The following is a 16398-nucleotide window of genomic DNA, read 5'->3' as shown; positions in this document are numbered from 1 at the left end:
TACATAATAGAGATATTTTACTATCTGCAAACTGGGGGGAATGTTTATAAGTTAAAAATGGAAAGTAACGCAGGACATTCCTGTACGGTGCAGTAGATGTTTTCAATTTAGTCTCAATTCTGCAGCTTACCATTTATTCAATGGATACATTCGAGTTTGCTCAAAGTTTGGGAGAAATTGTACCCGACTGTTTATATAGCAGATTAGCCGGCCAAAATGAAAGGCAATCTTCTAACAGAGCAACGGATTAGTATTTCTAAATATTAATGCAGAGATATTTTCAGAAATGTATTGCTGTAATAAATGGCGGAAAAATTTATTTTCATTGACCACATTTATTAAACAACAGTAAGAGATTAGCCTCTCCTTGACGAGGGTGAAGATGTGTTAATGAACCTTCTGCTGAGCCTCTGCATATGGCGCAGAATGAAAGAAAGATGTAACGTCTGGTGACAAGTTGAGAGTGTATGGTATGCCCGGATTGCTCCTTGCTATTGTATATAGTCATATAAAAGGCTGGATTAGTGGCGTAGCGTGTGGGGGGCCGTGGGGGACGTTGCCCTGGGCGCCAAATTGCAGGGGGCGCCAGGCAGCAGGAATTTCAATGAGGGCAACGGGAGCCTATGGCTCCTGTCCCCTCCATTATGCCTCATAGACTTCAGGCCACTAGGCCTGAAGCCTTTAAGGCAGTAGAGCGACGCAGGACTCGGTGACAATTACCTCACTGTGACCTCCTGTGTCGGATCTTGCAAGATGACGCGGCGCGGGAAGGCACAGTGAGGCGTTTGTGACCGCCTGCGCCGGGACGCCACGAGCTGTGATGGAGAGAGGTAAGTATTTTTTTTTTTTTTATGTACCCTACCCTAATTCAGAGGTACTGGGGGCACTATGGGGGTGGGGGAGGAGCAGAGAGATGAGGACCGAGGACACCATACTAATAAGAGTGGAGTGGCCACTATATTAATAACAAAGAGGGGGCCAATACATTAATAAAAAAAAGGGGGAAATTATATTAATAACAAAGAGGGGGTCATTATATTAATAATAAAGAGGGGGCCATTATATTAATAATAAAGAGGGGGCATTATATTAATAATAAAGAGGGGGTCATTATATTAATAATAAAGAGGGGTCATTATATTAATAATAAAGAGGGGGCATTATATTAATAACAAAGAGGGGGCCATTATATTAACAATAAAGAGGGGGCATTATATTAATAATAAAGAGGGGGCATTATATTAATAACAAAGAGGGGCCAATATATTAATAATAAAGAGGGGCCATTATATTAATAATAAAGAGGGGGCCATTATATTAACAATAAAGAGGGGGCCATTATATTAACAATAAAGAGGGGCCAATATATTAATAATAAAGAGGGGGCAATTATATTAATAACAAAGAGGGGGTCATTATATTAATAACAAAGAGGGGGTCAATATATAAATAATAAAGAGGGGCCAATATATTAATAACAAATAGGGGGCCATTATATTAATAATAATAATACAGAGGGGATCATTAATATTAATACTAATACAGAGGGGGGCCATTATAATATACAGGGGGAATAATATTATGGGGAATGGGGGTCTATCTGTATGGCTCTAGCACAGTATTGGGGGGCAGCAGGATGACAGTGTTGAGACACCAGGAAGGAGAGGATGAGAGTAAAGTGAGGAACCTAAATGTTTTTCTGTGAAACTCTGCAGAGACGAGAAGCGGCTGAAAGAAGGTAACTCTGTACTCAGAGTTATTACTGTTATCTGTGGTGTTACATAGGACTGCAGGTGACATCTACTACATTATCTGTACTCAGAGAGTTATAACTGTGTTATCTGAGGTGTTACATAGGACTGCAGGGAACATCTACTACACTATCTGTACTCAGAGAGTTATCACTGTGTTATCTGTGGTGTTACATAGGACTGCAGGTGACATCTACTAGATTATCTGTACTCAGAGTTATTACTGTTATCTGTGGTGTTACATAGGACTGCTGGTGAATCTACTACATTATCTGTACATGGAGAGTTATCACTGTTATCTGTGATATTACATAGGGCTGCAGGTGACATCTACTACATTATCTGTACTTAGACTTATTACTGTTATCTGTGGTGTTACATAGGACTGCAGGTGACTCTACTACATTATCTGTACACAAAGAGTTATCACTGTGTTATCTGTGGTGTTACATTGGACTGCAGGTAACATCTACTACATTATCTGTACTCAGAGTTATCACTGTGTTATCTGTGGTGTTACATAGGACTTCAAGTGATCTACTACATTATCTGTTAAAAGGGGTGTGCCCAGAGGCTGGGGGGGGGGCACACAATTTTTGGCTTGCCCCGGGTGCGGGCAACCCACGCCATGCCACTGGGCTGGATTAACAAAAAAAGGCGCAGTAGGCCTGAGCCTTTAGGTGGCCCAGAGGGATGTGCGCCTGCTAAAGCGAAACTGTACATATGAATGCACTGAACAGTGTGTATTCATATGGTTATGCATGTTAATTATGTATTGTAGGATGGAGAGGAGGACACCTATCACAAGTAGCACATCATAAGCGTCTGCTATATTTTGTAAGAGCACGCAAATATTTATAAGCCATATATAACTTAAAGGGATATTCTTATCTTAGAACTTACATGGCATATCCACAGAACATGGCATAAATGTTTTACTGATGCAGGTCCCATCTCGCGCAACTTACTCCAGAACCGGCCTTCCTCGACTTTGTCGTGCCCGACGTAGCAAAGAATGAATGGAGAGATTGGATTCTATGGTAGTCACAGAAACAGACAAGCACGCGTGGTTGGCAAACTTCCATAGAAGTAAATAGAGAACAGCATGGCTACCTCTCCATTCATTTTTCACCAGCATGGCAGTGGCCACACAACATGTGGAGCAAATATTGGAGGATCTTGAATCTGGAGATAGTGTAAGTCCTAGATGTGGGACCTCTATCTACTGTATAAAACATTTAGGGCATATCCTGTGGATAGGAAAACCCTGTTACTCTTTTAGGGTGTGGATTACTTGATATACAGCATTCATTCATCAGTGTCAGATGTGGGTGCCACCTCTGGGACCCACTGCTATTTTTAGAATGGGGCTACCAAAGTGAACGGAGAGCATCCGAACACCCTCCGTTCTTCATTGAACAGATGTAGTTATACTGTTCTGAAAAGAGCCGAGCACCGTTGAATCAGGTCAGGTTGTTGTTGAGAACTTGCCTAAACTAACAATTAAAAACTTTAATTTTCACAGGAAAACTGAACCTTCTCCATATAATTAAATGGATGGGAAGTGGCTTATCTGTTTACACAATCAGCGGGGTACAGACAGTTTCCCTGTATGTTATGAATATGAAGAGTTAGGTGTATGATGGACATCCAGTCATATTCTTCTGGACATGGAGGAAGGTTTAGATTGACATACCTAATTTATGCTTGGCCCTGCTCCAGTGTAAACTTCTGCACTCCCACAAGTGATGACATCTTGCTCTATATAGCCATGTTAGAATAGCAAATGAATCCTTGCTACGTATATACGGCTTTACTTAAACACTCCGAGGAATATGTAAGAAACTTGTTCCATGGGTAATCACAAATAAATTGTCTCCATCTCCTGAGAAAAACATTTCATGGTCTACAGTGGGGCTCAATGAACCTCTTACCATGTACCATTTAGGGCTGTTTCCAAGCTCTGTACTTGGCTATCTCTGAAACTCTCTTAGAAATGAATGGAGCGGCCGCGAACATGTGCGACCATCCTCTCCGGTCATTTTAGGGGAGCACCGTGGTCGGTGGGAGTCTCAGCGGTAGGACCCCCACTGATCTGATAGTTATCCCCTATCCTGTAGATAGAGGATAACTTGTACCTACCGGAATACCCCTTTAAGCCCCAAACTGCTCTTGATCCGTCTACATTCCCTAAGTTATTGATTGAGCAATATTATTTTGGCGCTGCATGGTAGGTTTATTTATGCACTAATTTTGTATCATTCAGGAATTCTTTGTTGTACCATGAGAAAAGAGAGAACCAGCAATAAAAATTACTGCGCAAGCCACCTAAGTAATAATGCTTTATTCACATACATGTACTGCAAAGTAAGGGTATAAGTCTGCATTCATATTTGTAAATAAATGTAATCTCCAAATATGGAAATAATGGCGGCGTGAAATATGTCCATATGAATGAGGTCGTAGATTTATTTCCCAGGAAACAGTGCTGCAATTACTGAAATAAACTTGTTGTCTAGAACATTGCATCGAGCGTATGCTCTGTGTTTATGTCATATCCATTATATAGACTTACAGAATTACAGATCGAGTCTTTACATTAAAATAACAACTGTAATAAATGATGGCTCATGTGCATTCAGAGAGAAATTCAAGTGTTTATTTTAAATTAATCCTCGTCCTTTAATTTTCGAGTAGCCCAGACGGCCTGTTTTCTTTGGGTTCTCCGAAGTACTAACCTCAAATATTTACATTTCATCCGATAGAAACTTTTTATCATTGTCATGCTCTCTTTTCTGAATGTTTAAAATTAAATATGGGAGTGTTTGAAAAGCTATAATAAAAGCATTTTGTACAAGATGTATATTTTTCTATGTCATGATATCTTTTATTAGGCCTTTAGGCCCTTCTTCGGAAATTGCTGTTGGTGTGTATGGATTACAGCGTATATGCATGCTGCGTTATGGAAGAAAAAATGTATGACACTGTTTACTGATATGTGTATGTTACATGTTTTACAAAAAATCGTAAGGTTTGTATACTATAAACATATTTTTTCATAATTTATATAATATAAACATACATTTAATTTTAATTGGTGTTTCATTATTGACTATCCACAAAAAATACAATATTCCAGTCTTCGCACTGCCTGCTATAGAATACATTGCTTGCTTTTTGCAGCTTTCTTGTCAGGTTTATGCTATTTTAACACTAGCATTACCAGTCTCTGGTAGGCTGTTCCATCTAATGTGAAAGAAGCCTTACTGTACAGACTTGGACATGATAAGCAGAGTCATCTCATTTTCATTAGTAGATGGTGGAAATTACTACTGATGGCAGGTTGATTGTACTGCTGGAGCCCTAGATAGGGTATGATATTCAAGGGTTTTTCCAAGGATTCAGAAATTGCCTTCTTTATAGGGAATTTTCTTGTTGCTAAGTTTGCAGATGCATAGCAGCAATCCATCATTCACCACAGAAAGGCACTTGAGAGGTTGATGGAGTGCTTCCCTCAAGATATAACTGGACTCGCAAACTATATGTCCGGTGTGTTGTCTTTTTGCCGTTTTGGCTAAAAAGAGACCAGACCTGTCTACACACGATGCGGCATTTACACAGAGCAGCATCGCCTGCATGAAGGACCTTTTTTGTCCACTAAAAATGCAAAAACCAAATGGACCCCATTGAGGTCTGTTCAGTTCTGTTGGTTTCAGTTGAAAAATTGAACAGAAAATGGAAGTAACTAGCGGAGATGTGAATGTGTCCTAAATATAATAAACATAAGAAGCTATTAAATTGTAAATGGTAATACCTTTTAATGTCATACCTGGGCCAGGACGGGGTATTTCGGTGCAGGGCAGAGCAGGCAATTACATTTAAAGTGATCCTACTTTCTAATAAAGAGATTAAAACACATTTTGCAGTCAAAGGCAGATCCAGTGACTTACAGGTGATGTCTCCATGGATTTGAGTTGTTCACTTTCCTTTTCTTCTCTGTTTGGTCCAGACCATCATGTGCAGACATCTTTGGTCAGTGGTGTGCAGCCCCCTCTGCAACATAAGAAGACACCAGTATTACTATATGTCACTTGGTGGAGGGGGGACTGTTGCAGATTTTGCAAATCAGATCCCAAATTTATACAGACCCCAGATCAGCCCCCAAATTTATACAGGACATTGTCATCCTGCTGCTACTGCCAATACTGTGCCTCCGGTGTTTCCCCATGCCCACAAACACTATACTGTCAGAAGTATCAGTGCCATGCTGATAGTTACTGCATAGTAATAGTGCTCCAAGACTGTCCTCATTAGTAATAGTGCCCCCAATAGTTATAATACTCCCCAAGATTGTCCCCATTAGTAGCAATGCCCCCCAATTTGTGTCCAATAAAAATAATGACCGGACAGTATCCCTGGTAGTAATACTGCTACCATAGTGCCCCCAGTATTTATAATGTCCTTCCTGCAGTGCCCCTGTAGTTGTAATACCCCCTGCAGTTATAACCTCCCTGTAATTATAATGCCCAATGTAGTGACAATATATATAATGCTCCCCCCCCATTGTTTTAGTATATAATGCTCCTCTGCCCCAATATGCCAGTATATATAATGCCCCCTATAGTGCCAGTATATATGTATAATGCTCCACCAACCCTCCCATAATGCCAATATATAATGCCCCCCAGTAGTGCCAGTAGATAATGCTCCCCATGTAGTGCCAGGTATATATAATGCTTCACCACCCCTTCCTTGGTGCCCCCAGTAGCGCCAGATTTGCAATGTGTATTAAAAAATAACTTACCTCACTCCTATTCCTCGCTGCCATCCGCGATGCAGGCCACAGACTGATCTGGAGGCCTGAGTTGCTGCACCCAGCACAGGTGGTCCAATAGACATCACCACTCTTGCACCGGGTCTCACACAATAATGTGATCACCCGAGACCCTGCACAAGAATGATGTCATCCAGACCTCTTGCGCCATTCTACTGCCTCATAGGCTTTAGGCCTAGCAGCCTGAGGCCTATGCGGCTGAACAGGGCGCCTACCCTTGCCTACCCATCGTCCCAGCCCTGTGTCATACACATATTATTTTGAATGGAGCACCAGTCGCTCCCCCTTGCTGGGATGTGCACCAGATTCATAAGACGTTTGTTAGAAAGTTTCCATAGTAAATGTCTTGTGTTGCTCGTGACTGTGAAGCCCTTCCCACTAAAAACTGGCACGGTTGCTTTATAAGTAGGAAAATAATGTAAATACCTTGATAATTATGTAAATTGTGACCCTTAGTCTTAGGTAAAACTACTTAAAGGGGAATTGAAATTGGACCAACTTTATGGATAAGGTTCCCTTTGTAAATCTAGCTATAAAGTTACAACAAGGTGTAATTATAAATAAGAATTTCATTACACAATATGGTTCCTTTGATCCTAACAAAAAGCATAATTATGTGTTGCATTTTTTCCAGACAAGATTTTGCTAGCACAGGTGGTGATTAGACAGCAAGCTAAAACACTCACGCACCTAATAACCATTAACAACTAGCCCTACCTCTCTGTTGGCCCAAGAATACTTCTCAGTGGCAGAAGCTACCGGTATATACCATGAGTATAGAACGGATGTGGTTCGGCATAATTGTATGATGAAAAATTATGCAGCTTTTTAATATTCTTTCAGTTAACATTCCACACGGTTTTCAGTGTATCTGCTTGCTGTCAATAAATGGCAGTCTTGTTTCATACAGAGGCCTATTCTGTCCTGGTCATGGACTGCTTACACCGGCACAGGACACGTATTTTCAGCCTCTGAATGTAAGCAGCAAATGTCTCCATTCTTGACAACAAGTATGGATGTGGACAATGGGGAGAAATCTAAATGCAATGTATGTCACAAAGTTTTAAAAATTTTCATTACATATTTAAAGGGGTTGTCTCATCTGTGGCAACCTCATGAGAATGTGTTCCTTGGCTCAATCAGCTGATCGTCTCTGGACTTGCTTTGGCAAACAGCTGATCCTGCCTGGGTAAGCCATGGCCATTCAGAACGATACAGGAGGAATGTAATATTCCAGATGAATGACAGTCCTTGTAATACATTCCGTCTCTCTGCCATCCCACGTCTGTTCTTCACTCAGCCGATGACCCTTGAATATCATCTACCCTTATTACATTATTTTCATCTATAGGACTTCTCTTGTGCTGCACCCATTCTGTGGAGCTCTCTACCTCCAAACTCATTTTTTCAAAGAGGCCTACAGTATGTCACCAATAGTCCATGACCCATAGACACCCATGGCCTGATCATCCATATCTTTACTCTGCCATGTCTTCAACTACACTTTCTATTCATGTTGGTTCAGATACTGACTTGGGGACATGGTCATGCAGCTTTATTTATATTCCTATTGTCAACACAAGGGACTGGCAGATAACAGATGTCGGAGGAAAGATCATTTGGGTTTGAACATGCTCAGTACTTTGCTTCTGCAGGAGAAGACTTACTGCCAAGAGTGACCTATCGCCCTATTGAAAACATATGCATGCTTGGCCTCGTAGAAGTCTAGAGTATTAAGTGTCGGACAAATGGCTGATTGGCCAACAGTTATCTTACCTGTACGGTGACCATGAAACTCATGAACAGGAGGTAATAAAGTATCCATAGGACAAAGATTGATCCTTTAACACTGCTACTACAGAACATAAGTGATATCTATTCAGCTTTGTTAAGAATTAAACTTTGACGTAACCTAATGCTTAGGTTTTCTGTTTACAGGCAGCAAGCTCTGCTGGCGGCAATCAGTGAAAAAGATGCCAACATCGCCTTGCTGGAACTATCTGGCTCAAAAAAGAAGAAAACACAGGATGAAGTGATTGCTCTCAAGAGAGAGAAAGACAGACTAGTCCACCAGCTGAAACAGCAGGTATGTTTTAGAACAAGTATGGAGGAGAACTGTCTCTTAGCACTGGTATATAGTGACCAGTCATCAAATGCAATTCAGGTTGTAAGCACTGAGTGTCACGACCATGGTCATGGTCGTGACTCCTAAACCGCATGCTGTTGCCTGCGGTCTCGTGTGCTTGTTTCAACCACAGGTGAGGGCCGCTTGTATGTTGCCTCACTTGTGGTTGCCGTTGGCAACATGTTCTATTGATGTGCTTGGCAGCCTACTGCTAGGTGCATGCGGTTTCACCTGGCAACCTGTCTTTTAGGTGTGCCTTGTGTTTGTTTGTTGTGCACGAGGTTTTTGTATGTGTGCACGTTCCCTTTAAGTGGCTGTCTTCCCTTCCCTGGTGTAAGAAGGGTTAATTCCCTTCTGTGTGTGTGAACACTGGGTGTTTCTGTGTGGGTGTGGCTACATGGGCTATAAAGCCTCAGTTGAGACATGATGTCTGAGGGGTACTCCAGCCTTGTTTGTAAGCTGGAGGCACCCTCCTGGTCCCTTATTCCATCTGCCAGTGAGGGCCACCCTTGTGGTCATAAGCAAATTGTGATACACAATGTTATGATGATGTGTTTGTGTTATGCTTATTTATTGCAGCGTATGGTTTCCTGGGTTCCTGGGTGGTGTGTGCTCTGTCTTTTGTGTTGTTGTGGACAGCAGCACTTATACTTGGGTTCCAGGCTCTATGTCTGTGGCAGGTAGGTGTGGTACTAGTTGCACTTACCTGCCATTGCCATATGTCTGTTTCTGTTCCCCTTGCAGCCCGGCCAGTTTAGACTCCTGTTTCTCCGTATCAAGGAGGAACTGGTGGTCTATCCAGCTCCTAGTACAGGGATCCGTGGAGGGTGAGTAGGGATCCGAGGTTCCTGAGCATGAGCCCTCCTACCTTTAAGGTCGGCTCATGCAGCTAGGAGTCAGGGTCAGATTAGGGATGCATTAGGAGGTGACCTGCTCCCTAATTCTGTGGTCCTGGCCGAGCAGCCACTAACATCTCGTGGCATCGCACGGCCGAGGGTTTTCCCCATCCTCAGCCGTGACACTGAGAGATTTCGGTATGGCCCTTGCACAGCTCAAGGGCAGTTTGTACTACTTTGTACTAATTCGCCTTGCTCCTCGAATTGGTTGAGTAGGCAGTGCAGTCTCAGGAATAAATTCCTCTCCCACTGTTTTTAGAAATTCCAAGAGGACCACCTTAGACGTTGATGTCCTGCTGGCCAAGAGCAGAGAGCTAGCAATGAGACTCCTCTATCCAATCAGCCAAATCACTGAGCAAGGAGAAGCAGGGTGTGAACATTAGTTCACATGTCTACATAGTAAGTGTCCTCAGAACTACTTGGACTTCTAGTTTGTGCACTCATTTCTATGCATTTGAAGGTGAGGTGGAGATCAGGTAAGATCTCAGAAACTTTGGAATATTTAAGGATAGCTAAGACATTGACACAATCATGGTGCCCAGCAATAAGACCACCAGAGCCTACAAATGTGCTTTAACAAGCACCATCATAGAGCTGTGTGGCCATCTTTCCCCAAGCCAGTAGTAAATCTAAAAGTAAATCTAAAAGTATGAATGGTGGCCATACTGCCATACTAATGTGTATGGTGTCAGCCACTGTCCCTGATGTCTGCTGATGGGAGAAGCAAGGATGAGACGATGTTGAGAGCCATCACCGTACCGGGAGATAAGCATTGGCTGGTGTGTCTGATGGTTGCCTATATGAATAATGCCTTGGGCAGGTGGACATGCAATGGAGGTAGCTTTCTTATGCTCATGGATAGCATGTATAGGCATGGTTGACCAACGATCAAACTGGCTGCTAGTTTAGTCTTCCTGATACCAACATAAAGAACTTATCAGACCTGTAAATGATCGAGATTGTGGTGTAAGATGTGTCATATTTGTAATGTATTTGTGATTGTGCCTGGTATGGTCCATCCTTCAGGCACCATGCATGGCAGATCCATAGACCATAGGACATTTCCAATTACAGGGGTCATTGCATCTGAATCTATATTACATGAGGACTGCATGTTCTGCCTGTGACAGAATATATTCATATACAGTAAAAAATTTCTTCTTGCCGTTTGCTTCAGCCATGTAATTATATTGCTGTAAGAGCCAATTAAGAACTTTCCATTACTTCATTACAAGTAATTCAACCTCACTGGGGTTAACCCTTTACACTGTCGTATTTTGAAGGGAAATTTGAACCTAATAGAAGTTTTTATTACTTAACTTCGACTTTCAGCAACTTTTTGTTTTATTGTATATTAGGAAAATGTCTATTAAGGCAGGTTCTGAGGATGTTCCCATATCGGGAATTCACTCACATTATTAGGGCTCCCAACATTTATTGAATTTGTGCCTGGGCAAAATATTTCTCTTTGAGGTGTTTTAAAGGGCTCATGCACATGGCCATATTATAGATCTGTGTAATATGGATTTACTGTGGACCTCTATTCTACTTATCTTGTCATGTGCCTCCACATTTTCTCTCCTGGAAGCTTTGTCATATACTAGTACACTGAGTGCCTACTGGTCCATAATACGTCATGGATAATTCATCTGATCATAATCACGGTGGCTCAGTGGTTAGCACTGGTTCCTTGCAGCACTGGGGTCCTAGATTTGGATCTGAAGACAGACAATATCTGCATGGACCGCGCTACCTCGGAAATCACAGAGAATCCACAATCGAAGCCAGCAAGATAATCACAGACATGGGGAAGCAAACAGGCCAGTCAAAGCCTCTCCTCCTCTCCTTTCCAGGCTTCTATGGAACACCTAAATTGCATCCAATAGTGAAGTACCTTCATGCAAATTAGAGTAAAAATTGGTTTTATTATACTCACAATGCACAAGTATATACAGGCAGTATACATTGGATCAATGGATCAATCACCCGACCCGGGTTTCGCTCAGTTGAGCTTCGTCAGGGGTACCCACTTCACCATCGGGACCTGCGACACCACCAAGCAACGTACTTTTTGAGGCTTATTTATTTATTTTTTATAAAATATCTGCATGGAGTTTGTATGGTCTCCCCGTGTTTGCGTGGGTTTCCTCCGGGTTCTCCGGTTTCCTCCCATGTCCAAAGACATACTGATAGAGAACTTAGATTGTGAGCTCCACCGGGGACAGCGTGATGCTAATGTCTGTAAAGCGTTGCGGAATATGTCAGTGTAATCTAAGTGAGTGAGTAAAATAAATCAGTTTTTTTGCAGAAAAATGTACAGTGAAACTATTCTTTTCAATCAATAGAAACCCAGTGCAAAGGTTGAAAGAATATATAAAACATGGTCTAAATGTATTTTTGGTCTACACTTTTTTTTTCTATACCTGGTAGTCTATAACTAGAAATTGGCCTGAGATTTTCTCTTTTCTATCAGGGTGGTATGAATGCAGTTATCTATCTACAGTTGCAAGAAAAGGTATGTGAACCCTTTGGAATTATATGGATTTCTGCACAAATTGGTCATAAAATGTCATCTGATCTTCATCTAAGTCACAACAATAGACAATCACAGTCTGCTTAAACTAATAACACACAAAGAATTAAATGTTACCATGTTTTTATTGAACACACCATGTAAACATTCACAGTGCAGGTGGAAAAAGTATGTGAACCCTTGGATTTAATAACTGGTTGAACCTCCTTTGGCAGCAATTACTTCAACCAAACGTTTCCTGTAGTTGCAGATCAGACGTGCACAACGGTCAGGAGTAATTCTTGACCATTCCTCTTTACAGAACTGTTTCAGTTCAGCAATATTCTTGGGATGTCTGGTGTGAATCGCTTTCTTGAGGTCATGCCACAGCATCTCAATCGGGTTGAGGTCAGGACTCTGACTGGGCCACTCCAGAAGGCGTATTTTCTTCTGTTTAAGCCATTCTGTTGTTGATTTACTTCTATGCTTTGGGTCGTTGTCCTATTGCAACACCCATCTTCTGTTGAGCTTCAGCTGGTGGACAGGTGGCCTTAAGTTCTCCTGCAAAATATCTTGATAAACTTGGGAATTCATTTTTCCTTCGATGATAGCAATCCGTCCAGGCCCTGACGCAGCAAAGCAGCCCCAAACCATGATGCCCCCACCACCATACTTCACAGTTGGGATGAGGTTTTGATGTTTTTGTGCTTTGCCTCTTTTTCTCCACACATGGTGTTGTGTGTTTCTTCCAAACAACTCAACTTTGGTTTCATCTGTCCACAGAATATTTTGCTAGTACTGCTGTGGAACATCCAGGTGCTCTTGTGCAAACTGTAAACGTGCAGCAATGTTTTGTTTGGACAGCAGTGGCTTCCTCTGTGGTATCCTCCCATGAAATCCATTCTTGTTTTACGTATCGTAGATTCGCTAACAGGGATGTTAGCATATGCCAGAGACTTTTGTAAGTCTTTAGCTGACACTCTAGGATTCATATTCACCTCATTGAGCAGTCTGCGCTGTGCTCTTGCAGTCATATTTACAGGACGGCCACTCCTAGGGAGAGTAGCAGCAGTGCTGAACTTTCTCCATTTATAGACAATTTGTCTTACCGTGGATTGATGAACAGCAAGGCTTTTGGTGATACTTTTATAACCCTTTCCAGCTTTATGCAAGTTAACAATTCTTAATCGTAGGTCTTCTGAGAGCTCTTTTGTGCGAGGTATCATTCACATCAGGCAATGCTTCTTGTGAAAAGCAAACCCAGAACTGGTGTGTGTTTTTTTATAGGGCACGGCAGCTGTAACTAACACCTCCAATCTCATCTCATTAATTGGACTCACTCTAATTAGCTCTTGAAGATGTCATTAGTCTAGGGGTTCACATACTTTTTCCACCTGCACTATGAATGTTTACATGGTGTGTTCAATAAAAACATGGTAACATTTAATTCTTTGTGTGTTATTAGTTTAAGCAGACTGTGATTGTCTATTGTTGTGACTTAGATGAAGATCAGATCACATTTTATGACCAATTTGTGCAGAAATCATTCCAAAGGGTTCACATACTTTTTCTTGCAACTGTATCTATCTATCTATCTATCATCTCATATCTATCTATTTATCTGTCTGTCCATCTGTGTATCTATCTATCATTTATCCATCTATCTACTTGTCTGTCCATCTATCTCATATCTATCTATCTATCTATCTATCTATCTATTCTTCTATCTGTCTGTCCATCTGTGTATCTATCATCTGTCAAATACAAAAAAGCTTTATTGGCACGTCCAAGTAAAACATTTAGCATTGCCAAAGCAAAATAAATAATAGGCATTTGTGGAGGGGGATTTGAGGTGGGAATACAAGGGAGTGGATTGTGGGTTAAAGGGTATAGGGGTGTAATAGTCCATGGTGTCTCAACATATAGTTGAGTATCTATCTACTAGTCTGTCCGTCCGTCCATCTGTCTATCTAGCTATCATTTGTCTATCTATCCATCTATCTACTTGTCTACCTATCTATCAATCAAGCTGTTTATTTTCTATCTATCTGTGTATCTATCTATCTATCTATCTCATGTATGAGAAGGGATGGACACTGGTATAGCAGGGGGAATGATGGGGGAAGTTCTCTGTAGACGTGTGTCTATGTCATAGATGCACATGTAACGGGCAGTATTTTTTGTTTTTAAACGGGTTCAAAATGGTGTGAAAAAATTATCACCTGAGTGATACTTGAGCAGGACTCTATCCCAGTATTCCTGGGTTCCCCACTGGTCTCTGCTTCCTGGTCCCAGTCTGAGGTGGGTCAGTGCCACAGCCAGTGATTGTGGAGATGGAAGCAGAGACTCATGAGGCAGCCAGGAAGCATCAGAAAGGGAGTGGTGGGAGGTCGGAGAGGTAATTGTAACATTTAGAAAATTCTTATACACCATTTTTCAAAAGCAAAAACTATCGGCTGAACAACCCCAGAAAAGTTGGACTTCATGAAGGTGGAGGTAACTTTTATAGGCTCTGTTAGACAAGATCGAAAGAGCTAAATTATGGGTTCCATAGCTCTGGGCACAGAATTGGATGATGTCAGAGGAGCACAAATGTCCTCATCATGGGGAGGGGAAATGTTTACTGATTTCCCAGCACTTGGTGTAGAAAGCAGATGTTCCCACCAGGGTTAAAAGACTGGGAATTCACACCTAACTGTTGCAGCTTTCTTTACAGGTCTATAGAAATAGGAAAGAACAACAAAGCTTGAACCTTCCCAACATATGTGATGCTGACTTCATCACAGACATAACCGCCAAGTACCTCGTTTACAGCCATGATGCTAACCCAGGCCAATTGCCTCAGGTCAGTCAGCTGTAGAATGCATCTAGAGCCTCCTTAGCTTCCAGCTTCTAAGCAGACCACCTTAGGTTTTCCATTTGCTGCACACTATAAGTCTCAGCATTTCCCAGCACCTACAGGTTGGATGGCTGGCTGGCTAGGACTTATAGTTCAAGATCTCTGGCAGAGCCACATGCATCCTCACCCTGCGTACCTCGACTTTGTAGTGCCTCCCCATCCTCTAGTGCTAGTGCACACAATGTGTTTTCCATGGCTGATTAATGCAAGATCCCTACAGCTGCCATGCACTCGTAAGATCGCCATGTGTCTCCTGTACCTTCTTGCATTTACTTTAATCCGCCAGCAGATGGCTCTGCTTCGACGGCTTTCCAGTGGAATTCCACAAGTCTACTATTAACATCGGTCCGATTGCAATTTGCTGAATTTGCCGAGTATATTACGACCTTATCACTATAGTTAATGGAGATCCGAGTTGGCATTTACTATGGCAGCTGCTTTTGCATAATTTGCTACTGTAGTTCATATGCTTGTTATGAGTCTTTTGTGGAATATGATCCAATATAGCACTGATTGGTAATACAAGCCTTTTACTGTAATTGTTTGATATTTGTGGTACTGTTCATCCAGGGAGACTGGCATTGGCGATACCTGTTAGAACCCGGACTAATTCAGTAAAGTTTATTCCAGCTTACATTGTGTGGTATGATTGCTATAGGTGTAGGGATGACAAATCGTTCATATCGTGATATCAGAAAATCTATAGATGTAGCAGAGCTGAATTTGTCATTGATTTTTTTCTTAACTCGCTGCGTTAGCCTTCATGCACACGGCTGTATCTGTTTTGTGGTCCACAAATCGCGGATCTGCATAACACGGATACCAGCCATGCAAGTCCCGCACTATGTTAAAAATGCTTATTCTTTTCTGCAAAACGAACAAGAATTGGATATGTTCTAATTTTTTTTGGTGGGGCGGCAAAACAGACACTGTGTGCTGTCCGCATTTTTTTGCAGCCCCATTGAAATGAAGGGATCCGCATCCGATCCGGAAAAAAATGTGGATCAGATGCAGACCAAACATATGGTCTTGTGCATGGGGCCTTAAGATAACTCAGCGGGTTCTCTGGCAGTGTGAGCAATGCATGTCCATGGATTCCCTACAAGTAGTCATCAAGAAACTTCCATGTTTCTAAGGCCAGGGCTCCCCCGCCGTCTTGGCCACAACACCAAATATTGCTCGGTACCAGTGCATGACCGCAGAGTCACAAAAAATCCATCAGTGTTTTTTGCAATTCTGGGGTTGCTGTCGTGGAAACTTTCAGTTGTGTAGTTGCACTGCTAGTCAGCAATCTCTGGTCATGCAACAACTGTTGCGACCAAGATCGCCATGTAGCCCCAGCCTAGGGTCTCATTCACACGGGTGTTGTTGTGGTCCGCAT

The 16398-nt window shown here is 42.0% G+C and overlaps 1 protein-coding gene across 1 annotated transcript in view; it reads left to right on the top strand.

The window, feature by feature from the left end:
* Positions 1-16398, top strand: part of ERC2 (ELKS/RAB6-interacting/CAST family member 2) — a 944454-nt gene that overhangs the window by 650931 nt on the left and 277125 nt on the right. The window contains exon 14 of the mRNA XM_040408024.1: positions 8524-8671. Within this exon, the coding sequence (XP_040263958.1) occupies positions 8524-8671 (148 nt within the window). The remainder of the gene's footprint in view (positions 1-8523; positions 8672-16398) is intronic.

Source organism: Bufo bufo, chromosome 9 (genome assembly GCF_905171765.1).
Source record: "Bufo bufo chromosome 9, aBufBuf1.1, whole genome shotgun sequence".
NCBI classification, from domain to species: domain Eukaryota; kingdom Metazoa; phylum Chordata; class Amphibia; order Anura; family Bufonidae; genus Bufo; species Bufo bufo.
Note: the sequence above shows the minus strand (reverse complement) of the source record. Positions and strands in the feature narration are given on the sequence as shown.